The sequence below is a fragment of the Natrix helvetica genome (genome assembly GCF_964273705.1).
Source record: "Natrix helvetica genome assembly, chromosome: 9".
Classification (NCBI taxonomy): domain Eukaryota; kingdom Metazoa; phylum Chordata; class Lepidosauria; order Squamata; family Natricidae; genus Natrix; species Natrix helvetica.
This window is the reverse complement of record NC_138560.1, coordinates 19,036,796-19,058,208: the sequence shown is the minus strand read 5'-3', so window position 1 is coordinate 19,058,208 and position 21,413 is coordinate 19,036,796. Positions and strand designations below refer to the sequence as shown.

The window sequence follows — 21,413 nt, the reverse complement described above, 5'->3', positions numbered from 1 at the left end:
GTAGTTTTCTCTCCAACCCCTGTCCTGGTTTTGACCTAGGCTTCCCAAGAGCATGAGGTCCCAACCCAAAAAAAACCCTTTATTAATTTCCTGTGAATTCTGCTCATTCACATCCAGCAAAGTCTTTCAAGGGAGGATTTATACTCACAGACCTTATCTGGCTTGGAGAGCTGACAGACCGATATCTGCAAAACTCGGCAAGGAGCCTCGGAGAGTCATGAACCAATTAAGTGAAGTAATTGTCTCCTGCAAACTCCACTCCCCTTTCGCTCCTCTTTTATATTCTCTGGGAGGGGCCATTCATTGTCCATCTGTGGCCTTACTCCCAAGTTGACCCATGTTCTTTAGCTGTTCTCTTCGTCTGGCAACTCTGCACATGCACACACTGGGAACAGGCTCCAGCCGTTCATCTGCCTCACTGATGTCTGACTCTGAAGGTAGCTGATAACTGGCATACGGCCCTGGCCCCCTCTCTGCCTTGTAGAAATCCTTGTATACAGGGACCAGACATAATGCTTTTCTCCTTTGAAAGGCATTTCTTCTTAAAATCGGATACAATCTTAAATCGGGCTGGATTCTGGGAATTGAAGTCCACAAGTCTTAAGGTTGCCAAGATTGGACACTCCTGGCCTAGCCATGCGGACCCGGAAAATTCACAGAGTTGAAATTCACCCATCTTAAAGTTATACATTTTTTTTAATTGCTGATATGATTCTTTTTTTAAAAAAAAAGACTAAAAATATCTAGAATTTGCCCTGCAGCTGTCACCCCTCATTTCCAACCCTTCTCCAAATTTAGCAAGAGGGAGGTAAGCTTCTTTTTATATGTTCTGTTGCTTTTCCATCGTTGATGGTTGCAGGCTACTGTATTTTTCGGATTATAAGATGCACCGGTGTATAAGACACACCAAGATTTCAAAGAGGTAAGTAAGAAAAAAAAGTTTTTGTCCTCCTTGGACCCCAGGAACACTCTGCAGGCTTCAGCAGGGCTGGTGGCGGAGGCAAAAACGCCCCCATTTTTGCAAAAAATGGGCAAAAAGCGGGAGCATTTTTGCCTTCCCCCCAGCCCTGTTGAAGCCTGCAGAGTACTGCTGGTGGCTGGGGGAAGGCAAAAACACCTCCGTTTTTGTGAAAAATGACACGTTTTTCACAAAAATGGGATGCAGGGGCGGGGCCTTGGGAGCCCCCAAATGGCTGTATTTGGTGTATAAGACGCACCAACATTTCTACAGTCTTTTGGTGGGTGGGTGGGGGGAAAGGTGAGTCTTATACTCCAAAAAATACAGTATTTCTGCTGATCACCGGCTGCCAACAGTTGGCAGATCGAATCTCACCAGGCTCAAGGTTGACTCAGCCTTCCATCCTTTCGAAGTGGGTAAAATGAGGACCCAGATTGTTGGGGGGCAAGAGGCTGACTCTGTAAACAGCTTAGAGAGGGCTGTAAAAAGCACTGTGAAGCAGTGTATAAGTCTAGTGCTATTGCTATTGATGCTTGCAGAATCATAAGGGAGTATAAGGGACTAATGAGGCAAATTGTTCAACACAAGCAAATGTTTTTTATGGTGTCCATAAAAGAGAAAATAAATGCAGGTAGTTTTCAACTTACAACCATTTGTGTAGCAAGCGAAGTTACAATGGCATTGGAAAAAAGGCACTGACAAGAGTGACTTGTGACCGTTCCTCACACCTACGACCATGGCGTCATCCCAGGGTCATATGACCATTGCCATTTGTAACCCTCCCAACCCTCTTCCTGCAATGGAAGTCAGTGGGGGAAGCTGGATTCACTTCATGACTGCATGATTCACGTAACAAATGCAGTGGGTCACTTAAGAACTATGAGGAATAATGTCGTAAAATTCAGAGTGACTCACTTAACAAACGCCTTACTTAGAAAGGGAAGTTCTGTTTCCAATTGTGGTCGTAAGCTAAGGACTAACTGTAGATACAGGTCTTCATGATTATATAAACATTTCCATTTGGTTTTCTCTGCGGAAATATGGAAGTTGTTTCCCCTTGAATTTTCTAGGATATTTTTCCCCCTTTCCTGTCCAGCCTTCAATCCTGGCTCCTTATCCACGCAGTAAGGGCTCCCATCAGCTTTTCTGACGTCAGCCAAGGTTTATGAGTAGTTCACCCCAGGATGTCTTTCGGTATCTTTTTTTCCTTCCATGCCTTTCCCTTCCCTGGAGTCAGTCCCAAGAACACAAAGATATGTATGAAAAGGCAGACCGCTGTTTTATTTGATTCCCTTTTACAGTTTTTAGAAAAAAAACATATTGTAGATAAAATACTTGGATTTTAAAAGGGTCCCAATTGTCTAAGAGTTCTGAACCACAATATGGTAATCTCAGTATTATTATTATTATTATTATTTTAAAAAATTGAAAATTCCCTAAGTATTTGCAATTAAACTTTTGCATAAGAGGTTTCATGAGCTCAGCAATTATATGTAAACAAACAGCTCCGGGAGAGCAATGATGCAGATATAATATGCTAGAAAATTGGTAGTTAATTTGCATATAGGTAGTCCTCAACTTACAACCATTCGTATAGCAAGGAGTGACCTGCTGGGGATTTGCACAGGTTCAGGCGATCCTCTAGCTAGGATTCTTCCCAGTTCAGTGAACCCCCAAATGCCACCACAGGCTGGCCACACCCACTCCTCCCTTCCCAGGAGCCTCCATGTGACCTGTTCATCCTGCCAGCTAAGTGCAGGGCCCACGTGGAGGCTCGGGGAGGGGGGAAAATGGGGGGTGGGGGAGCAGGTTTTGCCCTCCTGGAGGCTCGAGGAAAGCTTCCAGAGCCTGGGGAGGGCAAAAAAGGCCACCGCCTCCCACCATGGTGCAGGAGGCCAACTAGGCCACGCCCACCCAGCAATGGGGCAGTGAAGCTGTTGCTGCAATTTTTGAAGCTCACCCCCTGCGTATAACCGCCATTCGTTGTAACCATGGCACTGAAAAAAGTGACTTGCAACTTCACACTTATGACCGTTGCAGCATCTCCATAGTTGCAAGATTCAAATTCAGATCTTGTAACTGTGATCTGAATTTCACAGTTTCAGAGGAAATGGCATGGGTTTTATAATGGTGGCAGCAGCTAGGATCCTGCGGTCACCATTTGCAACCTTCACAGCTGACATTTGACTAGCAAGGTCAACGGGGAAGTCAGATTTACTTAAGGACCACATGATTCGCTGAACAACTTCAGCCATCCACTTAACAATGGTGGCATAAAAGGTCACTTAATGACCGCCTGGCTGAGCAACAGAAATTCTTGTCCTAATTGTGGTCGTATGTTGAGGACTACCCGTACCTGTTTCCCCTGAGAATCATAGACATGCAGGTCTAACAGAAACACCTGCATTGAGCAGAGACACACACACACAAACACACTCCCACAGAGTTTCCTGGTTTGTCAAGTTGCCGTTTCTTGGAATTCCTGAATTCCGGTGCTAAAAGGTACAGCTGTCTGAGATCCTAGACACTAGTGCACATGGTTCACACTTGGAGATGTTCGGGAGAAGGAATGATGGGGGGACAAGGAATGTCATTGGCAATGTCAAATCCCAAATACCTTTTATCACTCAAACACCTGTTATCAATGGACTGTTACAGTTTTGTGCCTAGTCTTTCTACTTAAATCAAGGATCGTACTGTATTTTTTGGAGTATGACACACTCCCCCCCCCTATAAAAGAGGTTGAAAATTTGGGTGTGTCTTATACACTGAATGTAACCCCACCCACACCCTGGCCCCCACCCTTTGGCCTCTGCCTCCCAGCAATTTGCCACCTAGAAGCAAACAGCACAAGCATCTGATTGTCGGTTGGATCGGCCTCCTGACCATCAGCTGTTTCAGGCTGCAGTTATTGCCGCCTCTGTGTGCCCTATTTTGGGCCTCCGCACCCTATTTTTGGCTTCTGCATGCTCCATTTTTGGCCTCCACGTGCCCCATTTTCCACCCATTTCAATCCCTGCTGCCCAGAATGGGCGGAAAATGGGGTGCATGGGGGCCGAAAACGGGGCCTCTGGAGGCTGAAAACAGGATGTGGAGACTGAAAATGGGCCGTGCAGAGGCGGCAATAGGCAATGCCAATCCCTGCAGCCTGAAACAGCTGATTGGAGGCCGATCCAACTAAATCAGCTGCTTGTGCTAATCAGGCTCTGCTGAAACTGAAACGGGCTATTTTCTGTTTGCTGCAAGGGGCAAATTGCTGGGAGGCAGAGGCAGATTTTTTTCCTCGCTTTCCTCCCCAAAAGCTAGGTGTGTCTTATACTTCAGAGCATCTTATACTCCGGAAAATACGGTAACTCTCATTCAGCCACCAAACTTATTTCTGATCCCTTCCAGGGCAGCCCAAAACCACACTGCTATCTTTGGGCAACAAATATTATCCAAAGGGTAGGATCATTTACAGTCTAACTCTGTATTCCTCAACCTGTATTCCTCAACAACTTTAAGATGCATGGACTTCAACTCCCAGAATTCCTCAGCCAGCTTAGAATTCTGGGAGTTGAAGTCATCCAGACTTCTCAAAGTTGATAAGGTTGAGAGATTCAGGCCTAATTGTCTCCCCCCACCCCCATGAAAGCAACAAAAAAGCAACACCTTCCAGATCTCCTGTGAAATTTCCACAATGAACTCTGTGCCATGCAGATTTCTAAAAGAAAAAAAATCTACATAGAAGAAAGTTAGTTCATGGCAAGGACTTGCAATCATCCATCAATTTTGTGTAAGCCAGAAGGGGACCATCAGAAGGGGGTCTCCTCTCCTTCTGCCATGTGACAGATCACAGAATCCCCACTTGCTCCTCTCTGAAGTCCACTGGACGGACCATCATGGTGCTTGTTTTGAGGCTGTGTCCGGGTCCTTTCCAGTAGTGCCACTTCATGCCATTGTATCTGATTGTGGCAGGATTGGGAGGGTAATAGAGGCCATTCAGGTTAGAAGGTCCACAAGCATCAAACCACCAACCTGAAGGAGGCAGAGAAAGGGGAAAAGGAGAAAAGAAAAATATTTAGAACTGGTGCTGATAACCCAGCATTGCCCAGGTATTTATTGATAGGGGGAAAATGTCCGGGCCAAACGTAATTTCTAATGTTGGATTTTCCCCCTTATCAGACGGAGCCCCCTTGTGGAGTACTGTGAAGACATTACCATGGCAACTCCACTGCACTGTATAGTAGAAGCCATTTTAAGGCACAACAGGCTGTATCGTAACAGAACACACATTCCGAGGGGTGCTAGGTGTGTCTTACACCCACAATATTTGTTTTCAGAGAGTAAGTCATATGTGTACCACACACATTTTTAGAAGGAGGAGGAGGAGGAGGAGGAGGAGGAGGAGGAGGAGGAGGAGGAGGAGGAGGAGAAAAAGAAGAAGAAGAAGCAGAAGAAGCAGAAGTAGCAGCAGCAGCAGAAGAAGAAGAAGACGAAGACGAAGACGAAGACGAAGACGAAGAAGAAGAAGAAGAAGAAGAAGAAGAAGAAGAAGAAGAAGAAGAAGAAGAAGAAGAAGAAGAAGAAGAAGAATTATTCAAGAATGGATTTTTGTATATATATGCTTCTAATCTGAAATTGAAGAAGATTTGGCCCAAACATCAAAAGAGGTTGCTCTTTCAACTTTCTAAGAAAAATTTGCAGAATAGTTTGGATTAAGCAAGTGTTGAATTACATCATTGGTTTCTCTCATTGAACCTCTCTCTGTAGGTTTAGGAAATGTAAGTTGATGGGCAAGTGTTTGGGGTGCACCAGACGTCCCCAACCCAGCACAATTCTTTGGTATGTGAGACTACAATTGCCCCAATTCCCAGCCATCACCGAAGGTGGGAAGACTGATCTATCTAGCATGGGAAATTCCATGTTGGTTTTCACCCCTTCCCTCCCCACTCAACCCCTCCCAGGAGTCCACATGTGGCCCATTTGGGATGCCAGGTAAGTACAGGGTCTGTGCAGAGGCTCGGGGAGGGCAAAAAATGGCCCTCCCGCAAGTTCCAGAAGTTTCTTTTCCAGCCTCTGGAGAGCCCCCGGAGTCCAGCGGAAGCAGTTTTTGCACTCCTGGAGGCTCGAGAAAAGCCTCCGGAGCCTGGGGAGGGTGAAAACACCCATCCTCTACTGTGGTGCAGGAGGCCAACTAGGTCATGCCCACCATGGCCACACCCACCCAGATACCAGGCAGAGAACCCCCTTGCTAAAATTTTTGAACCTCATCCTTGGGCAGGCACCATTTTTTTAACCGATGGCCCGGCTTGGCTACTTCTCAGAATGATGGTCCTACAGAAGGAGTACGTCCCACTCCTCCCCCCTCATTACCTCCACCTGCCATCTGGGCACATTTGCACGCGCATCGATCATTGTCAGTGTCCTTGGTGCTGAAGTCGGTTCCCGAGGGGCTGAGGCTGCTGGTGCGTCCAGCCGTCCCACTGTATCTCCTCGCGTAAAGTCTGCCCGAAGGGAGAGCAAAGAAGCTACCGTCAACCGTAAGTCACAATTTGATCATAAAGATGCTGGACTTGCAATCTTTTGTTTAATAACTGTTCAACTTCAGCAGTGAAAAAAGTGACTTACGACCTTTGTTCACACTTACGACCACTGCAGCATCCCCATGGTTGTGTGATCAAAATTCGGAAGCTTGGCAACTCACATTTATGACATTTGCAGTGGGGTCATGTGATCATCTTTTGCAAAATTCTGACAAGAAAAGTCAGTAGTGGCTCAGTGGTTACAGTGCGGTACTGCAGGCTCCTTCTGCTGATGACCGGCTGCCAGCAGTTTGACAGTTCAGATCTCACAAGGCTCAAGGTTGACCCAGCTTTCCATCCTTCTGAGGTCACTAAACTGAGGACCCAGACTGTTGGGGGCAAGAGGCTGACTCTGTAACCCACTTAGAGAGGGCTGTAAAGCACTATGAAGCAGTATATACCGTATTTTCGGAGTTTAAGATGCACCTTTTTCACCCCCCTAAAAGAGCATGGAAATGTTGGTGCATCTTATACACCAAATGCAGCCATTTTTGGCCTCCCGAAACCTCACCCCCCGCATCCCATTTTTGCAAAAAAATGGGTGAAAAACAGGGTGTTTTTGCCTCCAACCAGCCCCCAACAGCACTCTGTAGGTTTCAGCATGGCTGAGGGAAGGCAAAAATGCTTCTGTTTTTGTGAAAAACACCCTGTTTTTCATGTGTTTTTTGTAAAAATGGGGTATTTTTGCCTCCCCACCCCCAGCCCTGCTGAAACCTGCAGAGTACTCCTGGGGGACCGGGGAGGATAAAAACTTTTTTTTCTTACTTACCTCTTCTAAACCTTGCTGCGTCTTATTCACCGGTGGGTCTTATAGTCCGAAAAATACGGTAAGTCTAAGTGCTATTGCTAGTGCTAAAATTAATGGGGAAGTCGGATTCACTTAACAACCGGGTTACTAACTTAACAACTGCAGTGATTCATTGAACAATTGTGGGGAGAAAGGTCATAACATGGCCTGAACTTAAACTCACTTAACAACTGTCCTGCTTATCAATCAAAATTTTGGGCTCAGTTATGGTCATAAGTTAAGGGAAGTCTGCATTTGCTTTGCTTGTATAGGAATTAGTAGACATTGAATGAATCCAAGTGAAAGAGTGAAAGAACCGCCTGAATGTTTAATCCAGATGAATGGGCAAATGAGATGCTCCTTGAAAAATATAATGTGAGGTACCCATCGGGGGCAAGAAAGCTGCTCTCTTAGATGGGCTTTTTTTTAAAGGAGAGCCGTACCCTGATTTAACTTGTGTTTTAACTTCTGCCAGGGGTGTAGGAGTGATTATTTGTTCCTGATGAGCTGAAAGCCATAAGACCAGAGACAGGCAGTTCTGCAGGAGGTCCAGCCCAGTTGGAGGGAGATTAGAATTTCATTTTATTTTAGAAAATTCCTAGGTGAGATCCTGGCTCAAGGAGCTGCCACTGAAATCAACCTGTAAAGCAGTGTTTCTCAACCTTGGCAACTTTAGAATGGGTGAACTTCAACTCCCAGAATACATCCTTCCGGCTGGGGAATTCTGGGAATTGAAGTCCACACATCACAAAGCTATGAAGGCTGAGTAACACTGCTCTAGGGAGACAGCTGTTCATTTCTTCTCCTTTCTCCCCCCTCTTCTCTTGTGCAGTTGGGCTCTGCCAATCTTCCCCAACGCAACACACTTCCCCTGGCATGAGAGATTGCAACTGTCCCAACTCCCAGCCAGCACTGAGGGTACCAGGCAGTGGTGGAATTCAAAAGTTTTTACTACCAGGTCTGTGGTCGTGGCTTGGTGGGCATGGCTTGGTGGGCATAGCAGGGGAAGGTTACTGCAAAATCCCCATTCCCTCCGCACTCCAGGGGAAGGTTACTGCAAAATTCCCATTCCCTCCGCACTCCAGGGGAAGGTTACTGCAAAATTCCCATTCCCTCCGCACTCCAGGGGAAGGATACTGCAAAATCCCCATTCCCTCCCACTCCAGAGGAAGGATACTGCAAAATCCCCATTCCCTCCCCACTCCAGAGGAAGGATACTGCAAAATCCCTATTCCCTCCCCACTCCAGGGGAAGGATACTGCAAAATCCCCATTTCCTCCCGATCAGCTGGGGCTCGGGAGGCAGAGAATAGATGGGGGAGGGGCCAGTCAGAGGTGGTATTTACTGGTTCTCCAAACTACTCAAAATTTCCGCTACTGGTTCTCCAAAACTGGTCAGAACCTGCTGAATTCCACCTCTGGCACCAGGTTGGGAAATGTTGTTCTATCTAGCATGGGAAATTCCATGTTGGTTTCCACCTAGATTAGTTGGTGGAATAACAGTGAGAAGGTCTGGAACTCAACCTTCAAAAAACCTTCTCAACTGCTAGCTGAGTTTGAGGCACACACCCGTGGGACAGACATAAAACCGTACAGAGATTGTGAAAATTACACTTGGCCCAAATCTTACAGGATCACCAAATGATCTTCCTATGTGAGAATTGGAGTGCGGCTGTCCCAGTATGGCAATCAAATCCTAGAATTCTCAGCCTTGGGAAATTTTAGGAGTGGAAGGTCACCCATCTATTGGGGCAGGATTCCAGGTTCCGGCTTGTTCAACAAATAGCTTAAGCCAGTGTTCCTCAACCTTGGCCACTTGAAGATGTCCGGACTTCAACTCCCAGAATTCCCCAGCTGGGGAATTCTGGGAGTTGAAGTCTGGACATCTTCAAGTGGCCAAGGTTGAGGAACACTGGCTTAAGCAAAGGCCACAGATGTTCCGTGAAAAACCTCACCGATAATTCTGTTCCTCGGAGCCCACTTGGAAATGCTCAAAGGCGGAATAAGCCTCGTTGTTTTCCCAGTCTTGGAGCAGGATGCGGAGGGAGTAGCGGTTCTGTGCGGTGAGCAAGTGGATGAAGTGGTTACCCAACCAGTACTCTCCAGGCGGGGAGCCAAAACCCTGTCAGAAAGTGTGAGAAGACATTGGGGGAAAAGTCTGGTACAAAATGTTTGTTTGTTAAATTTATTTGCCACCTGCCTCACGTTGGGGCGACCCTTAGGCAGCTTACGATGATAAAAAGGAAGAGAAATGAAAGGAATACAGGTGGCCCTCGACTTACGCCAATTCATTTAGCGACCGTTTAAAGTTACGACGTTAAAAAGAGTGACATGGCTGTTTTCACACTTACAACTGCTGCAGCATCCCCATGGTTATTGGGATCAAAATTCGGAAGCTTGGCAACTGACTCATATTTATGACATCCTGGGGTCATGTAATCCTCTTTTGCGACCTTCTGACAAGCAAAGTTAGTCGGGGAGGCAGATTCACTTAGTATTACTAGCTTAGCAACTGCAGTGATTCACTTAACAGCTAGGGCATGAAGTGTGGTAAAATGGGGCAAAGCTCCCCTTAAGAAATGTTTCACTTAGCAACTGAAATGTTGGGCTTGATTATGGTCGTAAGTCGAGGACTACCTGTAGAAGTAAAATAATAGAACAATAAAATAATCAATGACAAAGGTACAGAATGAGAATAATACATCAATATCTTAAGCAGAGGCAAATCTAGACAGCATACTAAAAAGCAGAGAGATCACTCTGCCAACAAAAGTGCATATATCCAAGGCTATGGTTTTCCCAGTTGCAATGAATGGCTGTGAAAGTTTGACTATAAGAAAGGCTGAGCGCCAAAGAATGGAGGCCTTTGAATTCTGGTGCTGGAGAAGACTCCCGTGAGTCCCTTGGACTGCAAGGCCATCCAGCCGGTCAGTCCTAGAGGAGATCAACCCTGACTGCTCTTTAGAAGGCCAGATCTTGAAGAGAAAACTCAATACTTTGGCCACCTAATAAGAAGGAAGGACTCACTGGAGAAGAGCCGCATGCTCTTCTCCAGTGAGAAGAGGACAACAAAGAATGAGGTGGCTGGATGGAGACACCGAAGCAGTAAGCCTGAGCTTAAATGGATTCCAGAGGATGGTAGAGGACAGGAAGGCCTGGAGGAACATTGTCTATGGGGTTGCGATGGGTCAGGCACAACTTTGCAACAACAGCAACAACAAATGTTAAGCAGAAAGGTGGATGGATTGACAGCAGAGAACAAGGGTGGGGAGGTGGAGTCTGCCATCAATGTAGCAGCCACCTCAATTATATTTAGCACAGACTTCACTGGGATAAGGAGCTGGTTGGTTTCCAGATATTTCTGGATGGGTTTGCCAGACAACGTGGTTAAAGGTAAGAGGCCTCCGGAAGTTGGAGTCTGCAAGATCTCAGTGCCACAAGCTCTCTATGTATGAGCTAAAAAAAAGCTTGGTATATATATATATATATATATGCTGGTTTTGTTGTATTCGGGTCTTTTCCCGTGTAAGGTTGAGATTGTCTTTGCAACGTTTCGGCAGGATGACACCTGCCATCTTCAAGCTGTGGGCTTAAAATGGGAACGGAGCTGCCGTCTTTCTGTAAGTCTTGGTGGGAGGGGGTGGGGTGGTGGCTTTGTTTCAGTAAGTGGAATGATTGGTTGTGTGGTTGTATCATGATTGGTAGATTGGTGCTGATTGGTGCAGGTTGTGTGTGCATTGTTGTTTTGTATTTTAACGGCTTGGGTGGTGTTCGTTTGTTGGCTAGGGCTGGTTTCCAGATGTTTGGTAGGCGGGAGGTATCATCACGTTTGTTCATGCTGTGGGGGTGTTTCTCTATTTCGATGGCTTCCATGATTATTCTCTTGTGGAGGTGTTCTGTTTTGGAGATTAACCTGGCTCCTTCAAAGTTGATTTCGTGTCCTGTAGCTTTAAGGTGCTGGAAAAGGGAAGAAGTTTTTTCTTTTTTTCTTACTGCATTTTTGTGTTCTGTGATGCGTGCATTTATTCTCCTGTTTGTTTGTCCTATGTATATTGCTGGGCAGGTTTTGCATGGTATTTCGTAGACTCCTTGGTTTTCTAGCTGGATTTTGTCTTTGGGGTTTCTTAAGATGTTGGCTATTTTTTGGTCAGTGGTGAAGGCTGTCCTGATATTGTGCTTGTGGAGAATTTTGCTGATTTTATCTGTGGTGCCTTTGATGTAAGGGAGGAGGGCGATGCCATTTTCCTGTTCTGTATCTTGGTTTTTTGGGGGAGTCTCCTTTTGGATTAGGTTGGTGATTGTTTTTCTTTGGAATCCATTGGAGATTAATTCATTTGTGAGTTTGTGTAATTCAGTTTTCAGGTGGTCTTTGTCGGCTAGGCGTTTGGTTCTGGAGATGAGGGTCTTGGCTACAGAGTTGATCTGTGCAGGGTGGTGATGGGATTGTGCATTTAAGTAGCGGTTGGTGTGTGTTTTTTTCTGGTAGATGGTGTGTCCTAGGGAGCCATTGGGTTTTTTGTAGATTAGGACATCCAGAAAGGGAAGTTGGTTGTTTGCTTCTATTTCCATGGTGAATTGTATTTTGGGGTGTAGGTTGTTGAGATGTGTGAGGAAGTTGTCCAGTTTTTCTTTTCCATGTGGCCAAATCACGAAAGTGTCATCAACATATCTAAGCCAGAGTTTGGGTTTGTGTTCAGATTTGTCTAAGGCATTGGTTTCAAAATGTTCCATGTATAAGTTTGCAATGACAGGAGAGAGGGGTGATCCCATGGGTGCTCCTTCTATCTGTTTGTATCTTTGTCCATTATGGATGAAGTATGTGTTGGTTAGGCAGTGGTTGGTCAGGTCCAGGATGTGTTTGGGGGGGTTGTGTTTTTTCTGGATGGCTGTCAAGGCTTCTTTTATGGGCACCTGGGTGAAGAGGGATATGACGTCGAAACTCACAAGTAGGTCACTGGGTTGTAAGTTTTGTTTCTTTATTGTTTCTATGAAGTGGAGTGAGTTTTGTACGTTTGAGGTGATGGATTCTGCGTAGGGTTGGAGTTGTTTGGCGAGGAATTTGGCAAGGTTCTGTAGAGGTGAGCCTATGGAGCTGACTATGGGTCTGAGTGGTGTTCCTTCTTTGTGTATCTTGGGGAGTCCATAGAGTTTGGGGCATCTGGAAGATTTCTCTCTGGGGATGATTCTTTGCTGGATTTCTTCACTGATGGCAGAGGCTTTTATTTTGGATTTGGTGGTTTTTTCCAGGTAGGTGGTGGGGTCTGTGTTTATAGGTTTGTAAGCAGGGTCTTGGAGTAGGTTGGATAGTTTGGCTTGGTAGTCAGATGTGTTCATCACCACTGTGGCGTTTCCTTTGTCTGCTGGGAGAATGATTATGTTGTTGTCTTTCCTCAGGTTGGAGAGTGCTTTTTCTTCTTGTTGCTGTAAGTTGCTTCTGGGTGGAATGCTGGAGCAAAGGACGTTGCTGACTGCAAGTCTGATTTTATTGGCTTCATCTGGGTTGATTTTGATGAGTGTAGCTTCAACTCCGCATATGATGTCTTCAGTGGGGATGCGTTTAGGGGCAACTGCAAAGTTGAATCCTCTGGAAAGGACATTGGTTTCAGCTGTGGTGAGGGTTCTGTCTGATATGTTGTGTACTGTTTGTTTCATGAGTTGCTGAGGAGGGGGGTTAGGCTTCTGTCGTTTTTCTAGTCTGTAGAGTTTGTTGGAGTGTTTTTCTGTCTTATAGAAGGTTTCTTTTTCTGCTCTCCAAAGGGCTAGTTGTTTGAATTTGTCCCAGAGTGCTGGGTGGATTTTGTTGCTGAGTTTGAGGTGAAGAGTGAGTAGGTCCCGGTTGGTTTGGTCTAGTAGGAATCTTTTCCTGTGGAGTTCGTTTCTGATTAGGGCTAATTCAGTTCTTTTCAGGATCCTTTCGGTGGCTGAGGTTTGTGAATGGAATTTTAGTTGGAAGCATGTGGGGATCAGGCTTTTGTCTCGGCAGCTGCGTAGGAATATTAGGTCACATAAGATGGTGGCTCTCCGGACTTCAAGCCTCTCGTAGGATCTGGTGAGCAAGAAGGTTTCCTCCCCGTAGAGGTAAGATATTTGTTTTCGTAGATTTTCACGGGTGTAGGTATGCTGGTTTTGTTGTATTCGGGTCTTTTCCCGTGTAAGGTTGAGATTGTCTTTGCAACGTTTCGGCAGGATCTCACCTGCCATCTTCAAGCTGTGGGCTTAAAATGGGAACGGAGCTGCCGTCTTTCTGTAAGTCTTGGTGGGAGGGGGTGGGGTGGTGGCTTTGTTTCAGTAAGTGGAATGATTGGTTGTGTGGTTGTATCATGATTGGTAGATTGGTGCTGATTGGTGCAGGTTGTGTGTGCATTGTTGTTTTGTATTTTAACGGCTTGGGTGGTGGGTGGTGTTCGTTTGTTGGCTAGGGCTGGTTTCCAGATGTTTGGTAGGCGGGAGGTATCATCACGTTTGTTCATATATATATATATATATCCATATTGTGTGTGGACAGTGTTGATTCTGGGTATTATTCATATTAATCCAAATTACAATAACAATATTGGTAATCTTTATCACATTTATCAAACAAGTGATCCTCATAATATTATTTAAAGAAAAAAAGAAAAAATGCCTAACATCTGTGAACCTCTAATCTTCCTATCTATTATTTTTGCTTATTCTATTAAATATGCGTTCTAATATTTCCCATATCTAATTTTATTTCTGCCTCTATCAGCTGACAACAAGCTCCCTTAATGCTTAAAAGGAAATTCTTTCTATCCGTCATCTCTTATCCTCATTAGTGCTTCAATTTTTATCCATTTTTTACTCGCCTCCCACACTCCTCATCTTCATCTCTATCTTTCTTGTTCAGTATAAGCCAGGGGTGTCCAAACTTGGGAACTTTAAGACTTGTGTGTTGTGGAAATTGAGGACTCAAAGACCAGCTCTTTGCAATGCAAGAAAGTTTATTGCGCAGGTTCAAACAGCTAAAATAGCATAAGGGGGTTTGAACCCCGAACAGTCTCAAACAACAATCTTATATAGTCATTTTGACGTAAGCATATACGCAGGCATACATTTGCTAAATTGATAAAAGGAGAAATGGAAAAATACAGAAAGAGCCGAGAATAAAAATACGTCAAGGAACATTTAACATCTGCGAGACAAACACGGGACTATCCCCTGTCCTAGACAGATAACAGGATACACCCCTCATGGTCTGTCTGAACATACAGATAAAAATATAAATGTTATGCCTCATTGATCTCACCCTGCCTCTGTCTGCAAATATCTTTTTCCTTGACCAGTCTTTTGCAATGTTATAATGAACCAAAGTCTGAACCAAGATTCAGGGCCTGTCTTCCCGATTCAGGGCCTGTCTTCCCTCCTTCCTTAATCCCCCCTTTGTGACTCATCTGAGTTTCCCAGAAGAGTCACATATTCTTCCAACTCTATTGTAGGTCTTAAGTTCTCATATTCTAGCACAGCCATCACTTGAGCAGTTGCCTTTCTTTCTGCTAATAAAGACAGACTATTAGAGATGGTTCGAACAAAAATTGGCAATACACAAGGAAGTATCACACATCCCGCTGCAATCAACCCAATCAAAGCAACTATGGCCTGTAATCCTGGAAGCTTGGGAAACCATCCCCCAAACACCTCCTTCAGATTAAATCCTCGCCATATTTGAGTGGGATTATGTGTAAGTTGTCTAATTTCTGCAGTCAGCTGTTTTACCACCTTCCCTGTTTCATCGATTTGGAGGCAGCAGTTGGACAAATTAAACTTTCCACACACCCCTCCTTCTTTAGCCAAGAGATAGTCTAGGGCCAATCTATTCTGATACACAGCAGTTCTTATCTTATCAGTGGCTTCCGACAAAACATTAAGTGCTTTGTCTATTCTTACCCCTGCCAGATCCAGAACTGCCTGTAACCGAATGATTCTATTTAACATGTATATAGGGGTGCGGTACCCCCATGATCCATCTTCTGCCCATGTTGCTCTTCCATATGTACACACTATGCGTTCACTAGTCCATTTCTCATCCTCCTTATCATAAGCAGAATATTCTTTACAAGGGAAGTCTGTGAACACAGTTTGCACTTCCCTCTTTGCTCTCAATCCTACTTGTTCATATAAGGGGACTCCTAATATTTGTTTTGATTGAATTGGTAACAAAAAGAAGGATGGTTTTATCCAACCTAAGACACACGAACCTGACCAATTAAAAGGGAGTTGTTCATAAGCTAGTTTTCCACATATCCAATACATGTCTTTAGGAGCTACCCATTCATCAGCCGTCCGGGATGAGTTCAGGTAACCTAGATGTGTTCTATTAAAATGTTCAGGTTTTGTGGCATTACCTGGTGATGTCCATTGGTTATACTTTTCATTCCAAATTCCTAAGCAAATAAGTTCTCCTACATAATGTGTACCATTTCTAGCAAAACAGTTTCTTCCTACAAGATTAGTGGTGAGTGTCCAGACAATACCTGTAAGCTGTTCCCTCTTTGTAATATTTCCTGCCTTGGAAAGATTATTATAGATCAATGGATGAGCCTCCAGCGCCTCCCATGGCCATTGTTCCCCCATATTAGTTCCTCCACACACAAAACAATTCTTGACTGTAAGGGTTTTGGCCACTTCTTCGGCAAGCTCTACAAAAAGATTATTGGCTTTTGCGCTTATTAAAAGGGGAGTTTCTAATTTTCGTAGATTATCGTAAACCGACCATCCCAGGGATTTTACTTCACCTTCAAATACTTTCTCCACCTTTATAGTAAGATACGTTTTTGGATCTGATCCTGTGCCATCTATTCCAAATCCATAACTTACTACAGCAGGATGCCTTTGGTCCACTTCTAACTCTACTACATTTCCACTGCTTCTTCTAAAGGAAGTAATATACTTACAGCCCTTATAACCCCCTCCAGTATAATCACAGATGCACTTCCAGCCAGAGCATTGGGTGTTTCCAGCACAGGGGAGCCATTGGTTTGGGTTGCCATAAGCCCAATTCAAGTTAGCGGAACACAAATATTTATGGTTTGCTTGGTAGGCTGTTACCCAAGACTCGTCTCCACAGGTGGAACCCCATCCTTTGCTCAGGGCGATACATGCATCAAAGCTTATTCTTAAGGGGTCTTTTCCTCTTTCTAACTTTAGAGTATAATTGAGAAAATACAACTTCCCGTCACCTTCAGGGGTATTACGAGAGCCATATTTAGCCAATCCAGCATATATGGTCACATTCAATCGTATGGGAGTACTAGGGTTATAACAAATAATTTTTCCATCATGGTTGCACAAACTATACATGGTTTGGTTATGTATGCAGTTGACAAGCTGAGGCTTACAGTTTCTAGGTGATTGTGTGTGGTAGACTAAAGTGTTAAGAATGGTTCTCCCTACTTGTGCCTTTGTAATACAAGGAGAACAGGTATCAGGGGCCTCGGTGGAGTGAGGTGCCCGTCTAGGTGCTTCTCTTGGTGTAACATGAGATTTTGGTGCACGTGTTTGTGGGGAAAGTCTTTTTACGTGTGCTTTGGTGGGTGTTTGACGAGGGGGTGGGCAGTGATTCAATGAGCCATTGCAATCCTGATAACATAGTACCCCTTCTGTCCCATTACATCTTTTGTATATACTTAGACCTCTTCTCCCGGATCGAGCACAAGTGGTTAAGTCAAACCTGGTACATATTTTTGGTTTCTCCAAACGAAAGAAGAGGGCTCCATCATTTAAACATTGAGTACAGGGACCTTCCCCTAAAGGCCATTTTTCCCCAACACTTCGCTGTTTCCTTCTCTTCGCTATGCGGCTATGTTGTAAGGTACATATCCCTTTCCATCCAGGTTTTAACTGATTGATATGAGTAACCCATTCCCAACCCCGAAATATTGGATCCCCACAGTCTAATATAATAGGAGGCCTTTCTTCTTTCCTCCAGGAATTCAAGCCACATGATCTGTTGTTGGCCCTCAGGAGTTGGAGTGGGCAAGGGAATCAGAGGATCCACAGGCTTTGGAATACCACAAAATCGCTCACGACAGTAGTAGAATAATACTATCATTAGTGATCCTATTGCTAATATCCAAAGTTCCCACACCCAGCTTTCAAACATGTGTCCATACCAATCTTCAGCCATGCTTGGGAACTAGCTTCCGGGTTGTGGTCCCTGCAGGGCTAGGTCCTCTTCTTCCGCCTTCTCAACACAACCTGGGTACACTTAACCTATTTACATACATAATACATATGATTTAAGTACGTTTGAATGTCAGTTTCGTAGGGTTTTGTGGTTCACCGACACGTTCCATCCCACATCAGCAGCTTTAACCCTTGTCCAATGAATCCAAGACTTGGATTCCGCTATTTTCACTGCCAATGGAGACACCATTATAACCACATATGGACCTTTCCTTCTCCCTTCCAGCTGTTCCTTCTTCCAATGTCTTACCCACACATTATCTCCTGGCTTAAATGGGTGACATTTAGTCACTAGTGGTGGGGGTTTTTGTTCTTGAACATAATTTCGGAGTTTCTCAACTTGCTTATTTAATTCCTGCACCATTTCCATATTCCAAACACCCCCCTTATGTCCCAAATCAGGCCACCCCGCCAAGTTTCTTCTCAACAATGTAGGTGGACGCCCAAACATTAACTCATAAGGTGACAGTTTATGTTGGCGTCGGGGAGAACACCTGACAGCATACAAAGCCAATGGAAGGGCATCAGTCCATTTCAAATGACATTCCGCACAGATTTTAATGATCCTTTCTTTAAGGGTTCTGTCCATTCTTTCAGACATCGCTCCCGATTGAGGGTGATTCGCACTATGGAACCTCCACTTGATCCCCACTGCGTTAGCCACCGCCTGGTTAATGTGATGGACAAACTCAGGCCCATTATCTGATGAGATATGGGATGGAAGTTCGAACCTAGGGATTATCTCTTTAAGGAGCAGTCTAGCCACCTCTCTAGCTTGTTTTGTTTTAGTGGGAAAAGCCTCTGGCCATCCGGTATACATATCAACCATAACCAACATTGCTTTATAAGGGCCACACCTTGGCATGTCTGTAAAATCAATCATTAAATAATCCATTGAGAGATATGACACCGGGATGGTACCAGGGGGCAAGAGTGGTCCCTGCCTCGGATTTACCTTAGTACATATAATACATTTGGCCACGACTTTCGCTGCTATTCCAGCCAGTCCATTAATGAAATAATCCCTACTCAGGGCGGTTTCTAAGGCAGTTTTCCCCATATGAGTAGTTTCATGTGATAGCTGGACCAATGTCCATGCTACTGACGTCGGCACATATATTCTTTTATCTGGCATCACATACCAACCTTCTTTTATACTAGCATGTAAATCATGAGTGGCCTTAATACACTCCTGTTGAGTGTATGTTGGCTTTATTTCTGGTGGAATCACTCCTAAATCCATTGCCACATGAATTGCTAAATCAGGAGTAGGGCCCGCTCGCTTGGCTGCTTCTCTGGCTTCCAAATCTGCTAGTCGATTTCCCTGGGCTATCCTATCGTCCCCCCTCTGGTGGCCTTTACAATGCATAACAGAAACCTTTGCAGGTTTATGTACTGCATCGATGAGGCGACTAATCAAATGTCCATGCTGGACATACTTCCCTGCAGAATCTCGAAAACCCCTTTCCTTATAAACTGCTCCATGAGCATGTAAGGTCAGGAAAGCGTACTTGCTATCAGTCCACACATTCAAAGTCTCTTTCTCTGCTCTTTCTAAAGCTCTTGTTAATGCCCACAATTCTGCCACCTGAGCACTCCACTTCCCTCCTATCGGTCCACTTTCTACAACACCTTCATCATCCACAATCGCATATCCAGCCACACGTTTCCCCTCATGCATATAATTGGAGCCATCTGTATACCAATAAAACTTTGCATCTTTCAAACGTATATCAGACAGATCAGAGCGAGTTGAATAAACAGTCTCCAATACTCGCAAACAATCATGTTCCTTTTCAGTCTCTGTAGGCATCAATGTAGCTGGATTCAACCTTACCAACTGTACTTGGGGATTTTCAATCAACATGGCTTGGTACTTAGTCAATCTCTGGTTACTTATCCATAAGTGTCCCTTATTATCTAATACTGACTGTACTGCATGTGGGGTGTGCACATTAATAGGACAAGAAAATGTTAGTTTGTTATAATCCTGTAACAACAATGGCAATACAGGTAGTCCTCAACTTCCAACAGTTCATTTAGCAACATTTCAAACATACAATGGCACTAAAAAAATGACTTACGACCATTTTTCACACTTATGACCATTGCATCATCCCCATGCTCACAAGATCAAAATTTGGACACTTTGCAACTGACTCATATTTATGACAGTTGAGGTGTCCCAGGGTTATGTGATCCCTTTTGCAACCTTCTGGCAAGCAAAGTCAATGGAGAAGCCAGTTTCACTTAACTGTGGCAGAAAGGTCGCAAAATGGGGCAAATTTCACTTAAATAGTTTGCTTAACAACAGAAATTTTGGATTCACTTGTGGTTGTAAGTCGAGGACTATCTGCATATCTCTGCCTTCTATCTACCGTGTTTCCCCGAAAATAAAATAGGGTCTTAATTTCTTTTGATCCCTGAAATAAGCACTTGGCCTTATTTTCAGGGAGGTCTCATTATTTTTGAGGCACAGAAGACAGCAAGCGTGTTCACTTCATGGCTGCTGCTGTGTGCAATATTTTAGGGAGGGCTTATTTTAGCGCATGAGCTCAAAAGCCCAATTGAGGTCTTATTTTCAGAGAATCAAGGTAGTATTATTATTTCTCTTTTCATCTTTCCTATTATCTATCTTCTTATGACTATAACCTTGTAGCTTGTATCTTACGATTTATATTATTTTATTTAGTATCCTAGTATGATTTATGTTGATTACTTATTTAGTATCCTATGACTATCACTAAGTGTTAATACAATACAATACAATAGCAGAGTTAGACGGAACCTTGGAGGTCTTCTAGTCCAACCCCCTGCCTAGGCAGGAAACCCTATACCGTTTCAGACAAATGGCTATCCAACATCCTCTTAAAGACTTCCAGTGTTGGGGCATTCACAACTTCTGGAGACAAGCTGTTCCACTGATTAATTGTTCTAACTGTCAGGGAGTTTCTCTTCAGTTCTAAGTTGCTTCTTTTCGTTCTGGTCCTAGCGATCTGCGTCCTTGTTCAATATCATAGCCTAAATATCTCACTTTCTCTTTTACCAACTGCGCTTTCAGTCTGGATACTCTATAACCACAATCTAATAACAAATCCAACAATCTTGTGGTATTCTCCCAGCAAATGTCTTCGCATTGGCCTGTCACTAACACATCATCCACATATTACAATTCTTCATCTTCACTCACAGACTTCCCCTCAGTGATTTCTGGTTTTGGCATAACATCTGCAAGTTTCTGCTTCCTACGCACTGCTGGTGACCCCCCCCTCCTGCCGCAGCACGGGGGCCTCACCATATCCTCTTCTTTTCACTAGCTACATTTTTCTCTGTTTTCTGAAGTTTTGCTATGCTCTCATTACAACAATTGTTACAATTCTTTTTAGATGTTTTACACTTATTTCCCTTCTGTCTGGCAATGCATAACCGCACCATTTCCGCCTGACATTGTAAGAGCTCATCCGCCCTCTCTACCACAATGGTACGCCACTGATCTATATAGGGAAATTGATTGGGATATTTTTCCTCATGTTGGTAAATCAAAAGTCACAACTGATTATAACTTGCTCTCTGAAAGATTCCTGAGTTGACCACCCCACCCCCAGGTGGGGCCAATGTATCTTAATCTCTCTTTAGAAATTCCAGGATAGGGCGTTGCATAATGGGTGTAAATGAAATAGGACTCAAACCCTTTCAACATGCATCCCAACGGTGTGCTGGCAATGTTCGATGACCCACCCATTTCTAACAGCACATCCACCGACCCGAAGCCTCGGAAACCACGACCACTTACGGGAACTGCGGTGACAACCACCCACACAACCTAACACGGAGTTCTTTAGGGTCGACGCCCCGACTCCAGGGGGGTGATCAGTCCCCCTCTTCTATCTTCAAATGAGATA

The 21,413-nt window shown here is 44.4% G+C and overlaps 2 protein-coding genes across 2 annotated transcripts in view; one reads left to right on the top strand and one right to left on the bottom strand.

Moving 5' to 3' along the window:
• TEKT2 (tektin 2) overlaps window positions 1–21,413 on the top strand; it is a 103,381-nt gene that overhangs the window by 2,961 nt on the left and 79,007 nt on the right. The window lies entirely within an intron of this gene.
• LOC309396694 (angiopoietin-2-like) overlaps window positions 3,832–21,413 on the bottom strand; it is a 45,073-nt gene continuing 27,491 nt past the window's right edge. The window contains exons 7-9 of the mRNA XM_081962042.1: window positions 9,264–9,430; window positions 6,314–6,444; window positions 3,832–4,975 (exon numbers count right to left, since the gene is read on the bottom strand). Of these exons, the coding sequence (XP_081818168.1) occupies window positions 4,791–4,975; window positions 6,314–6,444; window positions 9,264–9,430 (483 nt within the window). The 3' untranslated portion in view covers window positions 3,832–4,790. The remainder of the gene's footprint in view (window positions 4,976–6,313; window positions 6,445–9,263; window positions 9,431–21,413) is intronic.